This window comes from Heloderma suspectum, chromosome 2 (assembly GCF_057233095.1).
Source record: "Heloderma suspectum isolate Gila_16-S chromosome 2, 16-S_ref, whole genome shotgun sequence".
In the NCBI taxonomy this organism is placed as follows: Eukaryota; Metazoa; Chordata; class Lepidosauria; order Squamata; family Helodermatidae; genus Heloderma; species Heloderma suspectum.
Window position 1 is genome coordinate 165084186 of NC_139459.1, and position 25546 is coordinate 165109731.

At 44.3% G+C, this 25546-nt stretch overlaps 1 protein-coding gene and 2 long non-coding RNA genes across 5 annotated transcripts in view; 2 read left to right on the forward strand and 1 right to left on the reverse strand.

Moving 5' to 3' along the window:
* Positions 1-14308, forward strand: LOC146353107 (uncharacterized). The gene is made up of 3 exons (XR_014787979.1): positions 1-201; positions 9246-9336; positions 13008-14308. It is a non-coding gene; the product is annotated as an uncharacterized LOC146353107 (long non-coding RNA).
* LOC146353108 (uncharacterized) lies at positions 13759-22444 on the reverse strand. Of its 2 annotated transcripts, none has more exons than XR_014787977.1 (5): positions 22000-22444; positions 20900-21115; positions 19977-20079; positions 16880-17042; positions 13759-14530 (listed from the first exon to the last, which is right to left on the reverse strand). It is a non-coding gene; the product is annotated as an uncharacterized LOC146353108 (long non-coding RNA). The 2 variants fall into 2 exon arrangements; XR_014787978.1 differs by having other exon boundaries at positions 16939-17042; positions 22000-22433.
* FARSA (phenylalanyl-tRNA synthetase subunit alpha) overlaps positions 22181-25546 on the forward strand; it is a 17086-nt gene continuing 13720 nt past the window's right edge. For both annotated transcript variants that reach the window (XM_084835692.1, XM_084835693.1), the window contains exon 1: positions 22181-22384. In XM_084835692.1, coding sequence (XP_084691818.1) covers positions 22205-22384 — 180 coding nt within the window. In that variant the 5' untranslated portion in view covers positions 22181-22204. The remainder of the gene's footprint in view (positions 22385-25546) is intronic.

A 25546-nucleotide genomic window follows, 5' to 3' on the forward strand; every position in this document is an offset into this window, starting at 1 on the left:
GCCCTGAAGAGCCCGGGAGGTGGGGTGGGGGAGAATCCAAGAGGAGGAGGAAGCAGGAAGAGGTGGTTGGCACATGGGGGTTCAGGTAACATCTACTATCTGCAATTGAGCAACCTAAGCAGGCAGATGGATAGATGACTCTGCCTTAGACGTACGGAGTCAGATCATGATTGGCCCATTTCAAGGGGCTGATTTTTCAAGGTGGGTTTTGAAGTATTCAATAGCTGCAAGAAGATACGTTTTCGTTATTTAAAAACATATTTTTAAACTTTCTGAAAATTCAACAAATTTCCTAGCTTAACGTTTATTCCGGAGCAGTGTGCTCCAGCTGATATTCAAATTGCCTTACTAGGAAGGGGGAAAGGGGGTGATTTCAGAGGAGGATTAAAAGGCAAGACTGAAATATAACTATGCAAAAGTGATTTGCAAAAGTGTTTTAAAGACTAGTGCAATTCGAATTTAAGCTACAGGAAGCTGGCAAATGAGAGAGAGGTGCGGAGCTTGGAAGGTGGGAAACCCAGGTTAATAAGAGCCATGCTGGATCAGACCAAAGGCCTAGCCATTTTGTTCCCACAGTGGCCAACCAGATGCCTATGAGAAGCCCTCAAGGAGGGCACGAGCCTCCTCATGTTCCCAGCAGCTGGCATACAGAGGTTCAAATCCTTGTGCAACCACAAAGCAAGTGGAAGAAAGTAAAAGCTGGATCCATGAAATCAGAAACGGATCCTCATGATTTCATACCATTTTTAAAGGGGACACCCCCAAACCACCACCAGATCACAGAATGTAACAGCCTCCACAGACTGAACAATAAAAATAATGGATCCGCCACTCATGGGTGCTGCCATGGCCCGAGAACATTGATTTGAGGCACAGATCGTCAAGATTTCATATGATTTTTAAACAGAACACCCCCTAAGCCACAATCAAATCACAGAGCATATCTGCCTCGGGGGAATGAACCAGAAAAATCACAGATCCGCCACTCACTGGCACCACTGCAGTGTTAAAACGTGGATTTGAGGCCCGGATCCTTATGAATCCCCACGATTTTTACCCGGCAAATCCCCCAAACCACCATCATGTCACAGGGCACATCTGCCTCCGTGGACTGAACCATCAAAATCATGGATCTGGCACTTGCTGGCACAGCCATGGCACAAAAACGTGGATCCGAGGCACTGATCTGTCTGGATCTTCATGGTTTTTACACAGAAAATACCGTGTAATTTCAAATCCCCCAAACCACCATGACATCACAGAACACGTGTGCTCTGGACTGAATCACTAAAATCACGGATCCGCCACTCATTTGTGCCACTGCAGCACAAAAAGATGGATCCTCGGCACAGATCCTCATGATTTTTACAGAGAAAATCCCCCAAACCACAGGGCACATCTGCCTCCAAGGACTGAACCAGAAAGATTATGGATCTGGCACTCCTTGGTGCCACCATAGGTCAAAAACATGGATCCAAGGCATGGATCCTCCTTGCTTACAAGAAACATACCTCAAACCATCATCACATCACCAAGCATGCGTGCTTCAAGGTACTGAACCATGAAAATCATGGATCTACCACTCAGCACCACTGCAGCACAATGACATGGATCTGAGGCCTGGATCCACATGGTTCCTCTTGGTTTTTACACAGGATCTGTCCTAACCACCATCAAATCACAGAACACATCCTTGTCCATGGATTTCACAATAGAACCACCCAGAGAGTTTTAGCTATTGGGTGGTATGGTTATATAGTAAATAAAATTCATGGATCCACTACTTCACAGCACCATCACACCACAAAAACATTCATGGTGCAAAATCATGCATGTGTTTTACAGATCATCATGGATCCTCATGATTTTTACATGGGATGCGTCAAAAATCTTGGATCTTTTGTTTCACGGCTCCTCCATAGCACAAAAACATGGACTCACATGATTATCACAGGGTCATAAATCCCCTTGCTAGTTTGTCATGACATGCAAACAAGGAACTCTGGTTTGTTCTCTTCCCCAACAATTCAGAGGAATAAGCCATGGTTTGGTCTGGGGTTATTTCTCTTGCTTGTTCAGGAAGAGACAAGACAGAGCTCCTTGTTTGCACATCATGACCCAACAACCCAAGGACAAAACATTCTGGGATTGTTTAGCTGTTCTTACTCACAGCAGGAGAGAACAGGTGGTATGTGCTTCGGCTATTGGGCGGTATAGAAATGAAATAAATTCATAATAAATAAATAAATAAATGTGCTACCATGCTCACTCATTCCTTAAAAACTCAGGGTTCAAAAAAAAAGTGACTTCAGGATCTATAATTTTTAAGGTTAGTTTTGAGGATATATGCCTCAAATCCATGCTTTTGTACTGCTGTGGAATGGTGAAGTACAGGATCTGTAATCTGGCTCATTACATGGACATCCATGTGATTTATGATTTGATCATGGTTTCATGTGGATCCCATCTAAAACTCATGGGAATCTATGCCTTGGATCCATATTTTTGTCCACAGCAGCGTGAAAAAGCACCAGATCTGTGATTTTTGTGGTTAGTCCATGGAGGCAGATGTCCTGTGTGATATGATTGTGGTTTGGAGGATTTTTCCTGCAAAAATAATGAGGATCCGTGCCTCAGATCCATGTTTTTGTGCTGTGGTGGCACTGAGTGCCAGAACCATGATTACCATGATTTTCATGATTCAGTCCATGGAGGCAGATGTGCTCTGAGATTGGATGGAGGATTGGAGGTTTACCCTGTAAAACATATGAGGATCCATGGAATCTATGCCTTGGATCGAGATTTTTGTGCCATACCGGCATCCATGAGTGCCAGATGCATGATGTTCATGGTTCAGGCCGTGGAGGCAGATGTGGCCTGAGATTTGAGTGTGGTTTAGGGGGCGTCCCCTTTCAAAATCATATAAAATTATGAGGATCTGTTTTTGATTTCATGGATCTGGCTTTTTCTCAGTCCCAAAGCAAGTCAGCATGGCATGCTGTCTCATACCATGTCATCCCATCGATCCTTTTCAGCTACTGCTACCTACTCTCACTGGCAGTGGCTCTCAAAGATTTCAGGCAGAGATATATTGCCCAGCTTGGCTATCTGAGAAGCGTGAAGCTAAGATAGCAGGATTATTAAACCTTGGACTTTGTACATGCAAAGCATGAGCTATGCCACTCTGGTGCCACCCTAGATGAAGGACCTATGAACATATGAAGCTGCCTTATAAAAAGTCAGACGATTGGTCCGTCTAGCCCACTGCAGACTGTTTTGTCAGTCCAAGTTTTCTAAGGCTTCACACCAAGGTCTTTCCACTGCTTAAGTGAACATACCATCAGGGACTCTTCTTTTAGAAATGTATCTGAACCAGTTCAGAATTGCTGAACTAGTAATCAAACTAATTTTTAAAAGGCTAATGTCTGAACCGCAACCAGTCTAGAGAATTAAAAATACCAATGAACCTGAACTGGAACTTAACCCTAATTTTTAAACGTTTTACTCTGTTCATTCATATCTTGTTACACTTGCCTCTCCCTTCCCTCCCCTCTTTATCTTTTTTAACTTAAGTTCTGTTATTACGCTAGTGACAATATATAAACAATAACATTAATAACTGCTGAATAACGTCAAGAGAGGAATTCTAAATCTAGCATATGCTTTTATTTATTTCACCTTTAGGCTGCCCAACAACTGAAGTTTTTTAGGCTGTGTGCAGGTAAATTAAAAACATAAAATACAAAATAAAACAATGATAAAACAGCACAGAATAAAACCAGCAGGAAAGGGTAAAAACAATGCAGCACATAATAGAACCAAAGTAAAAGCAATGCAAAGATCTAAATTGTAAGAGCACTAAAACAGTACTTAAATTGCCCCAGAGAATAAAAAAGGTCCTTACCTTCTGTTGCTGGAAATACCATATTATAGGCACCACCTGAGCATCTCTGAGGACATTCCACAGATGGGGTGTCATCACTGAACAGGCCCTCTTTCTCTCTGTCTCAACTGCTCACCTTGCCCCATTTAGCAGGGGCACCTAGAGGAGGGCCTTGGACAATGACTTCAGGATCTAGGTAGGTAAATATGGGAAGAGACACTTCTTCAGCCAACCTGTCCCCAAGCTGTTTAGGGTTTTAAAGGTTAAAACCAACACTCTGGATTGGTGGCTTGACAGGCAGAAATTCAGCAGGTGAAGTTTCCACATCCTTGCATCACTCATTGAAAGCCCATTTGCTCAATTGTTAAAAGCACAGGAGTCCTTACGGGGGAGAGGGAAGAAGCAGAAGTGTTGACAGCCCTACCAGAACCTCAACTGGCTATTAACTGTAAATTTTAGCAAAATCGTGAGTCAAAGACAAAATAATTACACTTGTATGCTTTCAAAGCAAAGTTATGCATTCTGTAACTGCAAATGTGTTGAACACATGCTATTAAGTCCCACTTGGTGATCGCAAGCTTCCCTCTCCATTTTCACCTCTCCATCTAAGGCGTAGCGATCAGAGCAGCCTATCTTGCTGAGGTGTTTTGAGGACGAACAGGATGAAGCATTGGGCAGAGCAATCCTACAGTCACATTACACAGGGGCCAGAGATACACCACCACTATGCTGGTGCAATGACCGCTGTATCCAGTGCATACTCAGCTGGAGTGGAGAGGGGGAAACCATACAACCAGAAAATTAAAAAATGGCATAAACATAGACCCTTGCCCCTGGAAACACCACACAGCCCACCAATCAGGGAGTGTGTCGGCAACACTGCCTACAAACAGAGGCAGCCAATTAACTAACAGTGAGGTGGACATACACCCCCTGCATCACCACAGCGCCCCCATTCCATCAGCCCCAGTCTCATAGACAGCGATAACCCCACTACTGCTACTTCCCAGACATGGGTTCAGATCCCTTTATGCTTCTCATAACCACCATTTTATGAGCAGAACACACATAAATGCGAGAAAGGAGAACGCAAACATAGCACTCACATGGATCCCTGGGCAGGATGCCTGAAAAGAATGCACACAGTTGTCCAGGGGAAGGGTTTAAGATCCACCCAGGGAGGAAAAGACTCTTTTGACAAGCAGACATGGGGAAAGGCCAAAACCCGCAAAAACAGCCACCACAGACACACTGACAGCAGCAACCCCTCTGGCTCTTTGTATGGGGCAGGGGTGGACAGACTTTAGGCTTGAGGAATCTACTTTGTTTTTATTAGAACATCAAGATCCAACAACCAGAGCCTTGTGCAAAAGAAACACACCAACCTTCCCGTACTTGGTGCTCTCCAGATGTTTTAGACTTCAATTCCCATCAGCCCATGTCACTACCATATTTGTTTTGAGTACCAGAGCTGAGCAGAACTCCCAGTCCTTCTACACAAAATTCCACTCCTGTTTATTTCAAGCTTCCTTCATTTCAGCAGTATAGTTTGGTGGTGGGGAGGAGTCATTTTGTTGCTGTTGTTAAGCAAATCAAACTTGGAAATCTGAATGCTTGTTGGGGGTGATGGGAGTACAATACATCTGGAGGGTACCCAGTTGGAAAAGCTTATTGTTATAGAGCTTATTGTGTGTGCTTTGATTCACACTGGAGTCAAATAGCCAGTATTGTTGGCCTTCCATCCTTCAGATCAAAATATTGTTAAGAATTAGTGCCATCAGAATCTCTCTTAAAGCCTGTACAAATAAGAATATTCTGTAAGAATGTTTCCAAGCATATGGTCTTTGGTAATTATCAGGAAGCAGTGTTCCATAATGCTGGGGCCACCCTGAGTAAAGACCCTGCTCTGTCTGCAAGCCATTTTCAGATAGAGCAGACTCTAAATAGGGCCTTCTCTGCAGCAGATATTGAGAGGGAAGAGGTGCTGTCTAACCTGGGCCAGCCCTAGGATAAATTTGGTGTCCCCCCCCTCAGTTTTTTCAGGGCCACCCAGAGGATTTATGGGGCTGGTGCAGATGTGATGTCCATTGAGAATGACACCTTGATCTCTCAGCCACTGTGCTATAGTTTGCACAAGCCAAAGTTTGAAAAGCCACATTCTGAGTAGCGGTAGTGCACTATGCAACATAGCAGAACTATCACAAGTTTTACTTATAATATCTTTTGTTTTGTAACAGTTCCTATCTTCTGGTAAGCATTCTTTATTTTAGAATATCCATTATTTTTATCTTTAAAAATAAAGAAAAGTTATAAATAAAAAAAGGTATCCAGCTGACCTGTATAAAAAAATAAAGCCTACAGCTTTATTTAATTATTATTTATGTAGTGCTTATAGTGTTTACAGTATTTGAAGTGCTAAGTGCTCGGTAACATTACCTCAAAGTAAAGCTGTGTTCCCCTGATTTTTACCTAGCACAGATGACATCGAAGTGGAAATGAAAAACATACTTTAAAGATAATTGAAGGAAGATCATTTTTGTAGTTAGTACCCAAACAACCTGTAAATCCTTGAAAGAAAGGTTACAGACACTTGCTTTTTGGCCACCCTAGCTCACTGCAGGCCGTACATAAAAAAACACAGCCACTGAGCTCAGCTTGGGGCCCCCTCAGCTCAGCTTGGCGCCTGCCTCCACTTGGCGCCCTGGGTGCCTGCCCAGCTTGCCCACCACTAAGGCTGGCCCTGTCTCTAACAGCCTAATCCTACTGAGTCCATGGGTTTATGCCAAGTAAGTGTGTAAGGTAGGGTGGCCATGTGTTCTACTTTGCAGAGGACAGTACTCTATTTGAGGGTGTCCTCTATTTGAAGGACTGCTCAGTTCAAGTTAATTTTAAAGAGAAAGAACCATTTTAAAGAGAAAGCAGCAGGGCCGTTGAAGTTGCCCATCAGCAGACTGAGCAGACACACAGGTCACCTGATCAGTTTTCCCCACTAGGGTGAGATGTATTTCTGTAAATTATAGTAATTATTTCTGATATATGTATGTATGTGTATATATATATATATATGCACAAAGTTTTACGGAAATCTCTCTTTTGTGGTTATGCATTTCCTCTTTTGGGGGTGATGTATGAGTATCCTAAAATGTAGGGATTGCATTCTTAAAATATGCGGGTATACTGATAGGTCCCATATTTTAAAGTGATCAAGGTCAGAACACCATGAACAGCCATCCAATGTAATTGCTACGGCACCAGTTGAATATGTTCTTATCTACCCACCCCTAAAAGGAGCCAGGCTGTAATATTTTGCCCCACTTTAAGCTTCTGAATAGTCTTCAAGGGCAGCCTTACACAGATCACATTGCTGTTGTTAATCTTGAGATAACCAACATGTGTGCAATGGCAACCAGCCCCTCCATTTTCCAAAAGAGGCCCACCCAGCATATCAGATAAAACTGATAAAATGCATTTCTGGCTGACTACCTGGGATTCCAGGAATGGTGGTAGAACGAGGAATACCTTGAGGCTGCTGATCTGGTCTTTCAGGACTGTATGGAGTTATGCCACCACCACAGTTTAATTTTATGTGTATCTTTCATTTCCAATACTAACTGTGCTTTCGGACAAGGGATTTATTGTGCAATCGTCCTGCCTTGTTCACAGAATTTTACAGGGGATCCAGACGCCATTGTCTTCCACTTGGAACCTTCCCATGTTTTTCCACCACTTTTTCCATCTTCTTTTCAGCTGACAGAGAATCTATTAAGGAGGGAAAGACAGAATCGTTGCACAATGCCTTTTGTTTGGTAGCACTAGGAGCTGTCTGACTAGAAGCACCACTATTGGGATGTGGAGTCATGGAATAAGAGGAAAAGACCTCTTATGAATAGGAAACTGATTCATGAACAGAAAGCAGAGAATGGGAGTAAATGGACAGTTCTTGCAATGGAGGGCTGTAAACAGTGGGGTGTCCCAAGGATCTGTATTGGGACTGGTGCTTTTTGTTAATTTGTTCATAAACAAACTGGTAATTTCTTCATAAATATTCTGGAGTTAGAGGTAAGCAACGAGGTGGCCAAATTTGCCAACGAAACCAAATTATTTAGGATGGTTAAAACAAAAGGAGATTACAAAGAGCTCCAAAAGGATCTCTCCAAACTGAGATAATGGGGATTAAAATGGCAAATGCAGTTCAGTGTAAACAAGTGTAAAGTGATACACATGGGGGTGGGGGTTAGAATCATAACTTTGTGTATATATTGATGGGGTCTGAGTTGGCAGTGACTGACCAAGGAAGTAGTGTTGGCTTTGTGGTGAATAGCTTGATGAAAATGTCAACCCAGTAAGGCAAATTCCATGGTGGGGACAATTAGGAATTAACAATACAACTGTCAATATCATACTTCGTTGTTGTTCAGTCGTTAAGTCGTGTCCAACTCTTCGTGACCCCATGGACCATAGCACGCCAGGCCTTCCTGTCCTCCGCTCTCTCCCAGAGTGTGCTCAAGTTCATATGCATTGCATTGGTGATGCTATTTAGCCATCTCATCCTCTGCCATCCCCTTCTCCTTTTGCCTTCAGTCTTTCCCAGCATCAGGGTCTTTTCCAGGGAGTTTTCTGTTCACATTAGGTGGCCAAAATATTTGAGCTTCAGCTTCAGTATCTGTCCTTCCAATGAGCAGTCAGGGTTGATTTCCTTTAGGATTGACTGATTTAACCTCCTTGCAGTCCAGGGGACTCGTAAGAGTCTTCTCCAGTACCAGTTCGAAAGCATTGATTCTTCGGCACTCAGCCTTCCTTATAGTCCAGCTCTCACAGCCATACATTACTAATGGGAAAACCATAGTTTTGATTATACGAACCTTTGTTGGCAAGGTGATGTCTCTGCTTCTTACTATGCTGTGTAGGTTTGCCATAGCTTTCCTCCCAAGGAGCAAGCGTCTTTTAATTTCATGGCTACAGTCACCGTCTGCAGTGATCTTGGAGCCCAAGAAAATAAAATCTGTCACTGCTTTCATTGCTTCCCCTTCTATATGTCAGGAAGTGATGGGGCCTATGATGAAAAGGACATCTTTTTTGGTGTTAGTTCTAGAAGGTGTTGCAGGTCTTCAATGAACTGATCAACCTCAGCTTCTTCGGCCTCAGTGGTTGGGGCATAGACTTGAATTACTGTGATGTTGAATGGTTTGCCTTGGATTCGTACTGAGATCATTCTATTGTTTTTGAGATTGTACCCCAGTACTGCTTTTCCCACCCTTTTGTTGACTATGAGTGCTACTCCATTTCTTCTAAGGGATTCTTGCCCATGGTAGTAGATATAATGGTCACCTGAATTAAATTCACCCATGCTTGTCCATTTTAGTTTGCCGATTCCCAAGATGTCGATGTTCAATCCTGCCATCTCATGTTTGACTACCTCCAGCTTACCTTGATTCATTGATCTGACATTCCAGGTTCGTAAACTATATTGTTCTTTACAACATCGGATTTTCTTTTCACCACCAGACACATCCACAGCTGAGTGTCCTTTCGGCTTTGGCCCAGCTGCTTCACTCTTTCTGGCGCTACTTGGAAATACCCTCTGCTCTTCCCCAGTAGTATAATGGACACCTTCCGACCTGAGGGGCTCATCTTCCGGCGTCATATCTTTTAGCCTTGTGATACGTTCCATGGGGTTTTCTTGGCAAGAATACTGGAGTGGGTTGCCATTTCCTTCTCCAGTGGACCACATTTTGTCAGAACTCTCTGCCATGACCTGTCCGTCTTGGGTGGCCCTGCGCGGCATAGCTCATGGCTTCACTGAGTTACGCAAGCCCCTTCGCCACAGCAAGGCAGTGACCCATGAAGGGGCAATAGCATACTGCCTTTAAACAAATCTGTGATGCAACCACACTTCGAATACTGTGTCCTGTTCTGGTCACTGCACCACTGTTATTCATAAGGCTCTATTACTTGAAATTGTTGTTTGCCACCTTTTTAAATAAATAAGGCAGTATATAGTAATAAATATATTATTAGATCTGGAAAAGGTGCAGAGAAGGGCAACCAAAATGATCAGCGGGCTGGATCAACTCCCCTGTGAGGAAAGGTTACAATATTTGGAGCTTAGAAAAAAGCAGAAGACATGATAAAGGTGAATAAAATTTTGCATGGCATGGAGAATATAGATAGGGAAACATTTTTCTCCCTCTCTCATAATATTAGAACTCGGAGTCAACCTATGAAGGTAAATGATGGGAGATCCAGGACAGATAAAATGAGTACTTCTTCACACAGCATATAGTTAATCTATGGAAGTTGCTACCAGAGGATGTAGTGATGGCCACCAACTTGGACAGCTTTAAAAGGAGATGAGATAATTTATGGGGAATAACAGCACAATCCTATGCATCTGCGCAGAAACCCAGGCAAATGGGTATAGGATTGCAGCCTAAGGCTAGTCATGATGGCTATATATTATCTCCAGTATCAAAGGTAGTACGCCTATGTTGCTGGGGAACATGAGTGAGAAGTGCTGTTGTGCTTATGTCCTGCTTTGTGGGCTTCGCAAAAGCATCTGGTTGGCCACTGGGCAAACAGAATGCTGAATTAGATAGACCTTTGGTCTGATCTAGCGTGGCTTAACTGACACTAGAACTCCTGGATCAGTTGAAGCTGGGTGTCATCAGCATACTGACAATGAATTATGAACTCCAGAGATTTCTCAGTGGCTTTATGCAGATTTTACATAAACTTTTTATGTTAAACAAAGGTGACAAAGACCCATGGAACACGGGAGAGGGAAGGAAATCTAGTAAATCCAGCAATAAAAACATTTGAGGCAAATGTTCTCTCATGGATGGTTTATAGGCCAAAAATAGGGGTAGTAGTTAAGAGTGTTGGACTGGGGCTCTGGTGATCCAGGTTCTAGCTCCCATTTGGCCATGAAGCTCACTGGGTGACTTTGGGTCAGTCACTCACTCTCAGCCTAGCCTACCTCACAGGGTTGTTGTAAGGATAAAATAGAGAGGGGGAGGACCATGTAGGCCGCCTTGGGTTCCTTGCAAGAGGAAAAATAAGGGGATGTAAATGCAATTATAAAGAAAAAATAATAAATGGTAATTTGACCCCAATTGAAATTGGTTGTATTTCCCCCTCGAAACTGGGACACGGGATGGAAATTTCAGAAAGCAGTTACAGCACTCAGTTCCAATCCATGCCTACTATGGTCCTGGAAAGCAGATATGAACAAAGTATGCATTTGTGACACACACATAACAGAAGACGTAGCCTATTATCTATTGCATGGCCCACTTTATTCCTGTCACTGGAATAAGTTTTTATCTGGCCTGCTAACTAGAACTTGACAGAGCCACAATATGCTTTCTACTGAACATGCAGCAGCTTGTTGGCAGCTACCAGCGTCCACTACTGAGCATCACTAAATATGGAAGGGAGATGGGGCTTCCTCAGCAAGGCAGGCTCTTGCACTACATGCCCCATGCTCCTTGCTTGATGAGAGATTAATAAACCAGGGATGTGATCCTTTGCATGTTTACTTAGTGGTACGCCTTAGTTAATTCAAATACACTTACTCCTAGGTGCATATACAAAATCATAGCCTATGTATGCCTACTTAGAAGTGAGGTACACTGTAACCAGAGAGCATTTCTAACAAGGGGATTAGGCAGGTTCATGGAGAATAAAGCTATCAATGGCTACGAGTCATAATGGCTGTATGTGGAATGAGAGTTGCTGGGGAACTACACCGGAAGGCTTTTGCCCTCATATCCAGCTTGTGGTCCTTCCAGAGGAATCTGGAAGGCCACTTTGGGAAACAGATGCTAGATCAGATAGCGCTCCTGCCCTTTTTTCCTATATACTAGTAGTTAACTCTTTCTCCGAGTGATCAATATGCAGCCAGAACATTTTCGACAGAGGGAGATATTTGAATGATTAGAGGAGGAACCCCAAGGCACGCTTCCAGATGATGCTTTTATTGCATAATTGCCCTGCCTCATTCACAGAATTTTATGAGGGTGCCAGACAATGTTTTCCACTTTAAACCCTCCTGTGTTTTTCTACCACTGCTTCCGTCTTCTTTTCTTGCCACAAAAAAATCCGTGAGGGTTGGAGGCTTCCAGTCATCCAATGCAGGGCAGCAGGAGTGGCAGAGGAGGTCTTTGCCTCTCTATCCTCCCACCCTACATTTTTCATTAGATGGGCTTTTTGCTTGTCTAGCAACAGTGCTTTGGAGGGGGAGGGAAGAAGGCTGGAAGAGGCTGAGAATAACTTGTTTCCCAGCCTCCCCAGTCTCCTCCCATCTGCCCACTGAAACACCCCCTTTTTGCCCTCTCCAAGGTCGCTTTTCTGACCTCAGAGGCCAGCTGGTATGGTTCTTTTGGTGCCAGCTGCATGGGGGTGGGGAAGGGGGGGCAGATCTCTGACTCCCCCTTCTGAGGTTGGAGCACTGTCTCTGACCTTGGAGGGGGAAATCCCCAGTATCCTGTGGCCCCTCAGACAATGTCTAGGGGCCATAGGATTGCTCCCTTAAAATCCTGGAAGCATCCAAGGTTTGCAGAAATAACCAAACAATGCTAACCAGCAAGAAATCCACACCTGTCTAACAAAAGATGTGCTTCTGTCTGTCAGCACCATAGCTCCAAGGCATCTGAAACTTGGCATGCATACTAAGAGGACCTAGTGGTGTGCACCTCAGGTTTATTTCGTTTTAAAAACGCATTAATTTTAATGTGTTTGAAAATTACAGTGCCATCTTCACTAGTTTAGAATATTAGAGACAAACTAAAAGACCTTCCTAGCCTCCAAGCGGGAGAGACAATCCTATGTACAAATCCTGAAGAAACAGGGCTCTTTTCTCAAAAAGAGAAAAGAACTGACCTGCTGGAACTACAGAATACTAGGCTGCTTCCAGATGTGGATTTACTGTGGAATCACCACAGCTCATTCACTCATATTATACAAGAGATCCATATGACACTGTCATCCATTTGTAATTCTCTTGTGTTTTCCCAGGACTGCTTCTGGCTTTTTTCTTACCAGAGACAGTGTTTCTAGACAGAGGGGTCCTGGGGCTAACCATCAGAAGGCATTGTGCAGTTATTCTGTCTTGTTTTCCTAACAGATTATCTGCAGTAAGAGAAAAAGCAGAAGAAGCCGTGGGAAAACACAGGAGGGTTACGGGTTGAAGACAACATCTTCTGGACCACCCCACCACCCCCGCCCCCAGTGAATGAAGCAGAGTGATGGCATCATAAAAGTCTCATCTGGAAGCATCCAGAAAGTCCTACTTTTTTTTAGAAGAATGGAAAAGTAATACAATCGCAGTAGGTATAGATGCCTTCAGTGCTATCTGTCTTTTTTTAAGAGTTGTGTTTTTGATGTGGACAGTAACCTATTGAGCAGGTAACCCTATCCCTGCTCAGCGCACATTTAGCATAACCTTTGCAGTGGGCACCATTTTGATTACTCCTTTCTTTTCTTTAATCAATCCTTTGAGTAGCGCTAAAGCACTTTTCTGGCTTTAAATATAAATGAAAGTGTTAAAACACTACACCCCATAAGGCTATAATGCAATATATAGATTTTTTAAAAAATGAAATCAAATCCTAGACACTGCCATTTTGGCAAGGTGACAAGAAATATTTTTTTCAAATGATTTTTAAAAACTTAGCATTATAGAAATATAGCACTATACCCCTCTAATGCTAATTTTAAGAAATAATTCTAAAAACCTCTTCCAGTTACTGCCATTAAGCACCTTGCTAAAATGGCAGTGACATTAAAGGAGAATATTTCCTTCATTTTTCTCTAACGACACTGATGTAGTGAACGAAGCAGGATTTCTACCAAGAAAAAACACAATATCTCTGGATCGTGTGGAAAGTCAATTGTAATTTCACTTGTAGTTTACAGTGGAAGAGCAATGATTTATTAGCATTGGGAACCATCTGTCTGGAAGCGCCCTAAGAAGAGGAAGTGGTGGGTAAAGACAGGAGCATTACAAGTAGAAGACGATAGTGTTGTCTAGACCCCACCCCCAATAAAACTCCATGAATGAAGCAGGACAAGTGCATGATAAAAGGCTTGTCTGGAAGCAGCCCTGGACTCCTGCCCTCCAAAGTAACCAGATGCCAAAGGGACAGGATTCCTGAGCCTATCATAGTTACATAGAAGTGGGAGTGTGGTCTGGTACAGCTTGTCTCAGCATTCTGCATGACAAGCTGCAGCACACATCCTCTCCTACACAACCCCTGAAAGTCCCCTGGCCACCCTATGAATGGAAGGCAAAAGCAGCATGGAATGCAGCAGTGCAAAGTTGACCAGGTATAAAGTATTGCTTGCTTATGTTTTGTACACTGCCCTGAAACCTAGTATGGTGAAGGGTGGTGTATAAATGTTATAAATAAAGAAAATGTAGGACTGAACTCCATTACTTTTATAGTTATGAAGTGGGGGGCATTAGGGTCCATGAACACTCTGCCCTGGACAGATACATCAAAGCAGTAGTCTTTGTAGGCCCATTGGGTATAGAGGCTGGAGACCTAAAAGCACGGAAGGAGCTGATCTAGAGATGCTGAGGTTCAAAATGAAACAGTCTTCAAAATGGTCAAGTATGGCTTCCATAGCAAAGAGCTTCTGCCGAGCCTGTCAAAGGCAAAAAACACATAAACCACATGGAGGGAAAGTGATCAAGAGCTGCTGTAGGACACTCTAATGCAGGGTAGGTTGTGATAGCAAATAAGGCTAGAACTAATGGTTGTGTAGAAGGACATTTTAGCACCTCAAATGGCTGCAGTGCAAAGTTTGATAGGTGTGCCCTTGAATCCCTTGCAATGTACAGAGCATCCTCCTTGTGCCAATTCCTCTGAAACACTGCAGGGGATCCAGAGCCCCCCAGATCTATATTTTGCTGCCCCAAACTGACCACTTGGGTTGCATGTGCAGTCAGGCCCCCCTTGCCTGGAGAGTGCTGGTCTTGCAGTTGTCCCTGTTTGCAGGCAGGCAGATAGGAGACCGGGGTGTGCCTGGGGCCTGGACTGCTTCCAGGGCCCCATCTACATGAGCCATTTACTCCAGGGCTGCTGCGATCCGAGGACCTTCGGGACATACAATGCAGTCGCCACTTTGCAGCCTAACCGAGGTTTTCACAGGGAAAATGTGGATTTCTGCAGAGGCATTTTGCTGTGATTTTTTAGCTTGCTGCAGGTTTACTGTGGTTGCTGAACTGTCTGTCCCTTCCTCAAGCTGACTTCACAGTTTGTGGTGGGCGTGGAGTAGGCATGCTTAGTGATCGCATCACTCTGTGATGCCTTTTCACTCCTCCCCATTCCTCCCTGTTCCTTTGCAGCCACGCAGTAGCAGAGAGGTATCCATTTTGGAACAATGGGTAGGCACGTACCTCTCACATGGGCACGCGCTCTCACATGTGCAAATAATCATGAGAGTTACCATGTCAAACAGTTGGCATGGTAATGAAGGAGCAGACTACCCACATCTTACCAAAGAGGAATGGACAGACACAAAACAACCCCTAAAATATGAAACAGCCACTAAAACCCAAAGTGTCGCACCCCCACCCTCACGTGGCTGCGCGTTTAAATATAATGGTAAAAAAAAAAAAAGCAGCACAACTGCTGCAGCTTACTTCGCTTTAATGGCCATGTGTCAGGGTACAGTGGATTTTTCCGCTGGAGAAGTCCACAGTAAATCATGTGTGTGCCACAGCAGAAGCTAATTCGCAGCTGCAATGCCGCACAGTTACAACGGAGTGAACATTGAAAGCGGTGCTGTGTAGATGGCCCCTAGACAAGTCTTTTATTGGGCAATTGCCCTGCCTTATTCACAGAATTTTTCATGTTGGCACGTGGAGCGCAGGGATTAGGTGTGCCGCATAAGCACACCCAGGGTGCTTCCAGACAGACAGCTCCTAGTGCTCCCTGTTAAAGGACTTTGTGCAGCTATTCTGTCTTTCCCTCCTTAATGGATTTTCTGTGATAAGAAACAAGGTGGAGGAAGCACTGAGAAACATGGGAGGGTTACAAATGGAAGAGGATATTGTCTGAACCTCCTATAAAATTCCATGAATGAAGTAAGGCAATTGCACATTAAAAGCCTCATTTGGAAGCACCCCCAATCTCCAGAGAAGTCCCTGCAGACAAGTCCATGGAATTCGAATGTCTTCCATGTTATGGGAGCCCTGGGTAGCTTGTGTGCCCAGCAGTTTGCCATCTGACTCTGGGGAACATACCAGATTAGTTTGTTATGAGCAAGAAATACAGTAGTCCCTGCAGGAATAGCTTCCAAAGACCTTAAATGTTTCCTCACTACATAATCCCTATTTTCTGGGTATCTAGTGATTCTGTTTGTTGTCCAGAAAAAACAGTCTCATAAGAAGTCATCCAAGGCTCCATCCAAGGGAAGGTAGACTACAGACATGTCGGCGAAACCAACAAGTATGAAGAGAAACACCAGTTTTGTGCTGTCTCAGCTCAACTTGATTTGCATATGCAGCTTATTAACCAACTGAAGAGGGATAAGTGAGCTGCCTTAAGTCAGCACTGAACAGGCCACTCTGCACACTTCTCTGCCTTAACTATTTACCCTGTGATCAGCTCCCACTTTAGACAGGCATGCACACACAGTTGCAGTGTTGCAACCTTCCTTCTCCACCACTTCCTCAGTTTAAAAATGAGGGTTCTGTTTTTTACAAAGCAGTTATATAACCACACAGCTTTTCTAGATGAATCTTGAGAACCTCCATTTTGGGAAATAACTATGCAAAAATCTGTTGATTTGAAAACAGGTATAAAGATAAGAGCCATGGGCAATTTTCACAAGCAGAAGTTTGGCTAGACAGAAATTGGATCTTGCCTGTGTATATTCATGGTAGCTTTGTCCTGCCCTGAAGAACCAACCACATGCACTGCAAGCAAAGCGAGCCAGCCCAACACATGGCGGACAGTTTTGATGGAAAGGGAGGAACAGAGGACTTACCCCAATCTGCAGACATCTGCTGGTGCTAATCGTTATCCCCATGGCATGAAATGGTTTACCTGTTGATTTCTGCAGATCCAGCTGCTGTTAAGCGATAGTAGTAGTCCAGATTATTTTCCCAGTCAGGTGGAAGTGTGATTTTAACGTAAAAATTTTAGGGCTCCTATTGGATAGATGTGCACAACTCTCAGACATACTAAAGACAAAAAAAACCACATCTTAATATGCAAAATGTAAGGTGGTTGCTTTTGCTGTTACTTCAGAGATAAGCATTTTGGTGCTAAAAGCCCTGGAAACACCCAATGAATTGGGATGTACTTTTGTGGGGGAGGACTGTTTGTTTTGGGTGTGCTCACTTTTTAAAAATGTCATGTGCTTTTACAATGAACATTTATCGTGTAAAATTAGTGCTAATTCAGTTACTGGATTCTTTCACTGCTCACTTTAGCATAGCCCTCCCCAGCCTGGTGCCGTCTAAATGTGCTGGACTACAACTCTCATTATCTGAGTCAGCATGATGCTGGCTAGGGGTGATGGGAGGTGTAGTCCAACACATTTAGAAGCCACCAGGCTAGGGAAGGCTGCTTTAGCATCTGATGAAGAAATTAATCACCTATGAAAGTTTCTACTAGGAACATAGGAAGCTGCCTTATACAAGTTAGACTCTTGTTCCAGCTAGCCCAGTATTGTTGACACTGGCTGGCAGCAGCTCTCTAGAATTTCTAGCAGGAATATTTCCAGCCCTACCTGGAGACGCCGAGGACTGAACCTGGGACTTTGTGCATGCCGGGGAATGCTGGGAGTTGTAGGACTTTTTCTGTCTAAACATGCATAGGATTGCACCCTTAGACTACAACCCCAGGTTCACTTACCTGGGAATAAGTAAATGGGGCTTACTTCTGAGTAGACAAGTATAAGCTTTGTATAAGCTTACACTGTCAGTTGCTTTTACAGGGCAATCCTGTGCATGTTAATTGAGAAGGAAGTATCATTACGTTCATTCAGGTTTATTCCCAGGTAAGTGTGTATAAGATTGCAGCCTTCAAGTCAAATGTTCAAATGGACTCTCTTAATATTTGTTTTCTAATACAGACAAATAAGACTGCCTTCCTATATTTGTTGTTCACTTGGCCTTTGCTCTTCAGTGAAATAACCTTGACTGACAGACTGTTCCTCTGTGTCAGCCCAAAGACTTTCTGGAAATCCACCCAAACCACAGATAAATTGCACTTAATGTGTCCGAGCAAAATGCCCTTTGTCATGGCCAGCAGATGAAGGGCTTAGATTTCAGAGAGCCAGGTGAGCACAATCCGCTGTGCACATAAGACACACATATGCATGCACAGACACACATGTGTTCTTGCAGAATCCTTGTCAGTCCGCTCATCATCAGGGGTGAATACTAATGCAGTGTTTGATTATTACTACTATTTTCTCATGGAAGCAAACTATACTTCTTCGCCATCTTCACTGCCAAAAGTAAATAAGCTTTCACCCTCCTAGCAATTTACACAGCTTGCTTCCTTTTTCTGGAATTGCTATTCCTTTTGTTTACTCACTCTTTACTCAGGGTGATATGGTTGCCAAATCATTACATTCTGGCATTTTCTGTGCTGTCCTCCTGTGTTATTACAGACAAGATCTGTGCCAATTTTGGGGAGACAGGAGAGGGGAGGGAACAGAACACAGTTGCAGAACCAGCCAGCCTGCCCAGTGGAAAGTGCTGCTGTGGCTTTTAAGGCCTGTTATGGCTTTAACTGAAAGTTTCCTCTTTGTAGTGTAGCCCATTTTATTTCTTCCCGTTCAGTGCAGCTGGGGGGAAGAGTAGTTAGCTGCTTCCTGGGTCAAGCTGCAGTGCTAAACGTATTTACTATGGAGTAAGTAAGCCCCATTGAAGAAAGTGGAACTTCTCTCTGAGTAAACATGTCTAAGATTGCCCTGTCGGCTTCTCTTCTGAGCTGTGTGTGTGTGTGTGTAAAATTACTGATTTCTTTCCATCATGTCCCCCCACACCTTTTATTGTAAAATAGCACTATTTTGCTATAAAATAACAGAGAGGGGGAATCATTTGGGGGAAATGCAGAAGTAGGGCTTTCCCTTATTTATTTATTCCCTTCTCCCAACAGTGTTGTCAATTGCAGCACACTCAATTAATTGGACTAGAACGGGGGCAAGAAGATCAGCCTGGCCCCAGCTATTAACCCAAGAGAGGACAGCTAGCCTGCTGATTTTTCCCTCCCAATGGAAATTCTGTTGTGACTGTTGGGGAGAAGGAAATCTGGCCCCATTCAGTCATGGGCCAAGGACCAAGGGAGTTGGCAAATCTTTCCACTCAGCAACAACATACATGGCAATTCACTGCCTGCCAGCTTCTCTCAGAATCATGGCCATAAGGCAATAGTTGTTTGGGTGGCATTCATGATTTTTAAAGTTTAATTTAAAAAAAATTATTACAACAGTATATTTATCACTAAACAGACAATAGAGCAATCTACATTTTACTTAAAGCCATTTAGTGGTCAGATTTTTTTAGGTAAATCCCATCTTCCCCCAGAGCATTAAGGATGGACTGGATATAAATCAAACACTCAAGGAGCATACAATGGGAGTCAACGGCAACCCAAGACTTCATGACCCCAGTTGGTACCACTGACTTCACTAGGACTTACTCCCAAATAAATGCACATATGATTGCAGCCTTAGATATGCTAGAGTGTTTTGAAAGTGGTTAATCTATACGGAGGTCCAGAAGGGCAGTGATTCCCTAATCATTTCAGTCATTTGTTTCCTCCTATTTGCATATTAAACTATGCCATCAATCAAGAATAGAGGAAAAGAGCTTAGTTCCTAGTACCCATACCTTGCTGCTAGACATCCTGTGTTCATCAAGGATTTTCGCTGTTGCCTAACTGTATGTTGGTAAGGAGTGCTTAACAGAGCATCATCTAAAGCATGTTTTAAAACCAGGCAATTTATGTCCAATCACAGTTGAATGCTATGCGCAATTGCTTGGAAGTAAACCCCAATGGGATTTACTCACAGGTAAGTATGACTAGATTGCATGTGTAATTGAAACTAGTTTCCTAATATTGCTTACCTAGAATGAAGCTGTCCTGGGACAGGGAAACGGGCAACCCCTTGACCGAGGGGCCAAGATGTGGTTCTGTTCTGCACTGGCTCACTCATCTGCATGGCAACAGCTGAGAAATGACCACACATGCATTTCACCAAATGCACCCATCAAATGCTGCTAGTTGTCTTCATACTTTTCTTATCATCAAAGGGAAGTTCTCCATGTGGCAAAGCAACATGCATGTCTTCACATTTACAGAGCACAGTGGTTACCCTGCCCCCCATGTGATATATTATCACAGCACATGCATGTACACTAGCACCAAGAAATGCTCAGCTAGAATTGTTATGATTTTGAATTCTCCAATCCTGACAACTTGCCAAGAATGTAAAGTTCCGGTTCGTCAGCAGCCCTAACTGATTAGCTATATTAAAGAAGGTCCTTATTAGCAGTATGGAACAATCATCTGGCTGGTTTTGTGAGCCCTTCCCACATTGCACATACCCACCCCCCATATCAAGTCAAGCTGATCCAACGTTATTTTAAGCTATGTTAAGGAATTGGCATTTGACTTAAAAATGTAAATTCAACAATAAAAAACTAAAAGGGGGGGAGGGAGACATTTGATATTGTACCAGCAAACTGAAAGTATATGCATATACAGAAATAGGTTTAAGCAAGGAGCCATTATGGCTGCCTTCCCCAACCTGGTGCCCTCCACATGCGTTGGACTGTATCTCCCATCATCCCCCATCTGGAGGGCACCAGGTTGGGGAAGGCAGTCTTATAGTCCCTTAATTCTTTCTCAGCATCTCATTTGATCAGTAGGCGGCGCAGTCACCCAATCTATTCCAGACACACACACCTCTCCCTGTTTTGCCACACAGAAAATGCTAGACTGAGCCATGAAGAGATTTAAGATGTAAAAGAGGACAAGGCTTCTGCACCTTTAATAGTTGTGTTGAAGAGGGAATTTCAGCAGGTGTCAGTCATGCACATACTCAGTTCAACCCGGACTCTTCAGTGTAAAACATTAAATAAAGCAGAGCAGGGGTAGAGGCTCCATTTCGTTGCAGTACTTTGGGTTAATCATGAGCGCTACACAAAAGAGTTCTTTTGCACACTGGATGAGTCTATTCCCTCATGCGTGTCAGATCAACGTTCTGGAGGTTTTTTTAAAAAGAAAAAAAAGTAGTTGATTTATTGAGCAGTGTGAGAATAAAGAAGGTAAAGCTGTTTTATACGAAGGTGAAAAGGCCCACCAAGAGTTCCCTGGAATGTGCTTTGGGATTACCAATGAGATGCAGCATTCGGCTTCCGCTGAGGAAACCTCCTGTGCCTTTAAAAGGCTTCAAAAGTTTAAGGGGCCCGCCATCCCTGAGGGGAAGGAGTGCATCCGCTGAATTTCTACCTGTCACTGAGTCTTTAAAAGCACCCTTCCCCAGCCGAAACATCTAGAGGGCACTAGGTCGGGGAAGGATGCTTTAGAGGAATGGGGCTCCTGCTCCTTCGCAACACTTTTAATGCTGTGTACCTACGGGGGGTTTTTTGGGCGGGGGGATGATGCTTGTGAGGCAATACAACAAAAGCCTTTAACTGGCTTCTAGGCCTTTAAAAAAACGGCTGACAGGTAGGAATTCAACCAGCAAGGCCTCTTACCGCTGAGTCTTTCAGATGCGTGAACACTGCGAGGGGTGCGGGCGGGAATCGCTTTTGCTTAGCTGCTTTTGAACGAGGGGAAAGGGTAAGCCCGTTTTAAAGTAATAGTTCAACGAAAGGCTGCAGTGATGTGAAAACGCTAATGCCGCTGGCTTTGGCTGAAGTGTTTCCAGCCAATCCCGATCTAGTTTTCCTTATTTTGCCCCGCACATGGCGGATTCTGCCAACTGCAGCAGGGAGTGGAAGCCTTCCCCAACCTGGTGCCTTCCAGCGGCGTTGGAGGACAACTCCCATTCTGGCGGGGGCATGCTGGGAGTTGTAGTCCAACACCGCAGCTAGGCACCGGGTTAGGGAAGGCTGCCGACCCCCTCCCCGGACCGGCACTAACCGTTGACTGATGAGGTCATTTCCTGTTGATTGCGTCATCCACGCAGCTTGCCGCCGCGAGCGGAGGCCGCGTGAAGGCATTCTCAAAATGGAGGCACGGAGAGCACAGAGTAAAACCAAAAAACCTCTAGGCGCCAGAGCGGCTTTGCCTCGTTTCCGATTCCGGTCGACCAACGGAAGTTCTTGTTCAAGAGCTTGCCGGGAAGATGTCGTCTACCACGGCGGCGACGGGGCCCGGGTCGGCGGCAGAGCTGCTTTTACAAAGGCTTGAGCTAGCGGGAGCTCATGGGGAGTCTGGGATCTGTAGCCTGGAGACGGCCGCGGCGCTTGGCCTGGATCACCAAGTGCTGGTTGGAGCCGTGAAGAGCTTACAGGCGTTGGGGGAGGTAAGCGGGCTAGGGGATGGGGCCTGCGCCCGTCCACTCCTCTGAAGGAGCCGGTCACACGAGCGATGCCCCGCCCACTCGAGCGCTGGCCACGCCCCCGACCGTGGGAGAGGTGGGGCTTCCTCCGTTCTTTGATGGCTTCCCATGAGCGTCATCTCCAGGTGGCTGGAAGGTTTGGAAGCAAAACGGATCCTCTGACGGAGCAGAGGAAGGTTTCACAGAATCATAGAATAGTAGGGCTGGAAGGGGCCTACAAGGCCATCGAGTCCAACCCCCTGCTCAATGCAGGAATCCAAGTCAGAGCATCCCCGACAGATGGCTGTCCAGCCTCGTCTTGAATGCCTCCAGTGCGGGAGAGCCCACCACCTCCCTACATCATTGGTTCCATTGTTGTATTGCTCTAACAGTTAGGAAGCTTCTCCTGATGTTCAGCCAGAATCTGGCTTCCTGTTACTTGAACCCATTATTCCATGTCCTGCACTCCGGGATGATCGAGAAGAGATCCTGGCCTTCCTCTCTGTGACAACCTTTCAAGTATTTGAAGAGCACCATCATATCTCCCCGCAGTCTTCTCTTCTCAAAGCTAAACATGCCCAGTTCTTTCAGTCTCTCCTCATAGGGCTTTGTTTCCAGTCCCCTGATCATCTTTGTTGCTCTCCTCTGAACCCTCTCCAGCTTGTCTGCATCCTTAAAGTGCGGTTCCCAGAACTGGACACAGTACTCCAGATGAGGCCTAACCAGTGCTGAGTAGAGGGGAACTAGTACTTCCCAGGATTTGGAAGCTATGCTTCTATTAATGCAGCCCAAAAGAGCATTTGCTTTTTTTGCGGCCACATCACATTGTTGGCTCATATTCAGCTTGTGATCGACAACAATTCCAAGCTCCTTCTCATTTGTACTGTGGTTGAGCCATGTATCCCCCATCTTGTAACTGTGCATTTGGTTTCTTTTTCCTAGGTGCAGAGCTTGGCATTTATCCCTATTAAATGTCATTCTGTTGTTTTCTGCCCAGCGCTCCAGCCTATCAAGATCACTTTGAATTTTGTTTCTGTCTTCCAAAGTATTAGCTATCCTGCCCAATTTTGTGTCATCTGCAAATCTGATCAGCATTCCCTGCACCACCTCCTCCAAGTCATTCATAAAAATGTTGAAGAGCACTGAGCCCTGTGGTACCCCGCTTGTTACTTTTCCCCAGTTTGAGAAGGTCCCATTGATAAGCACTCTTTGAGTCCGATTCTGTAGCTAACTGTGGATCCACCTGATAGTTGTTTCATCTAGCCCACTTTGAGCCAGTTTGCTCATCAGGATATCATGGGGCACTTTGTCAAAAGCTTTGCTGAAGTCAAGGTATATGATGTCTACAGCATTCCCATGGTCCACAAGGGAGGTTACCTGATCAAAAAATGAGATCAGATTCGTCTGGCAGGATTTGTTCTTGACAAATCCATGCTGGCTTCGAGTAATCATTGCATTGTTTTCAAGGTGCTTACAGATGGATTGCTTTATCATCTGCTCCAGAATTTTCCCAGGGATTGATGTCAGACTGACTGGTCTGTAGTTCTCAGGTTCCTCCTTTTCCCCCTTTTTGAAGATAGGGACAACATTAGCCCTCCTCCAGTCATCTGGCACTTCACCCATCCTCCATGATTTCTCAAAGAGAATAGACAGCGGTTCTGAGAGTTCTTCTGCCAGTTCTTTTATTACTCTAGGGTGCAGTTCATCTGGCCCTGGAGATTTGAACTCATTCAAAGTAAGTAGGTGTTCCTTGACCATATGCCTATCAATCTCAAGCTGCAATCCTGCCCCTTCAGTCTGTACTTCGCCTTTGCCAGTGGGGTCATAGACCCTCTTTTGGGAGAAGACTGAGCCAAAGTAGGAATTGAGCAGTTCTGCCTTTTCTTTGTTATCTGTTATCATTTTGCCTTCCATATTTAATAGCTGAACCACCATTTCTTTCCTCTGCCTTTTATTATGCACATAGCTGAAGAAAGCCTTTTTGTTGCTTTTAGCCTCCCTAACCTCAGCTCGTTCTCCGCTTTAGCCTTCCTGACGCCATCCCTGCAATTCTGTGCTACCTGCCTGCACTCATCCTTTGTTGCTTGGCTTTCTTTTCACTTCTTATATGTGTCCTTTTTTGTTTTCAGGTTACCCCTTAGCTTTTTGTGAAGCCATATTGGCTTCTTCTGTTGTCTTCCACCTTTTCTTCTTGTTGGAATTGTTTGTAATTGTGCCTTGAGAATTTCCTTTTTTAAAAACTCCCACCCATCTTGGACTCCTTTTGTCATTAGAGTCGCCTGCCATGGGACCTTACTGATCATTGTTCTGAGTTTATCAAAATCAGCTTTCCTAAAATCCGGGGTACGGGTTTGGCTACACACGGCTTTTGCTTCCTTTAGAACCATGAACTCCAAGTATAACATGGTCGCTTTCCCCCAGAGTTCCTGTAACTGCTACTTTACCCACTAAGTCATCTCTGTTGGTTAAGATCAAGTCAAGGATAGCTGATCCTCTAGTTCCTACCTCTACTTTCTGTAGGAGGAAGTTATCCGCCACACAAGTCAGGAATTTCCTGGAGGGGCCATGTTTTGCAGGATTTGTCTCCCAACAAATACCCGGGAAATTGAAGTCCCCCATTACTACTACATCATGCTTCCTTGAAACATTGGCTATTTGCTTTTCAAAAGTTTCATCCTTGTCTTCTCCTTGATTGGGTGGCCAGTAGTAGACTCCAACTACCAGATTCCTTTTATTCTTTGCTGCATTTATTTTAACCCAGATGCCCTCGATGGGGCTACCAAGCTCATCCACCTGTATTTCTGGCAGGGATATGTATTTTTCACATACAGTGCAACCCCACCTCCCTTTCTGTTCCTCCTGTTCTTTTTGAACAAGTTATATCCTTCAGTTGCTGTATTCCAGTCATGAGAGTCATCCCACCAAGTCTCAGTTATACCTATCAAGTCGTAATTTCCCTCCTGTATTAAGAGTTCAAGTTTGTTCTGTTTGTTTCCCATACTCTGGGCATTAGTATATAGACATCGAAGACCATGTGCTTCATGGTCTGGCTTTCTTTCCACATGTTTGTGAAGATTATTATTGGGCGTTATTAGAGCTGTTCTCTCCATTGCAGTGCATGAGCCTACGTCCATTGTTACCCCAACT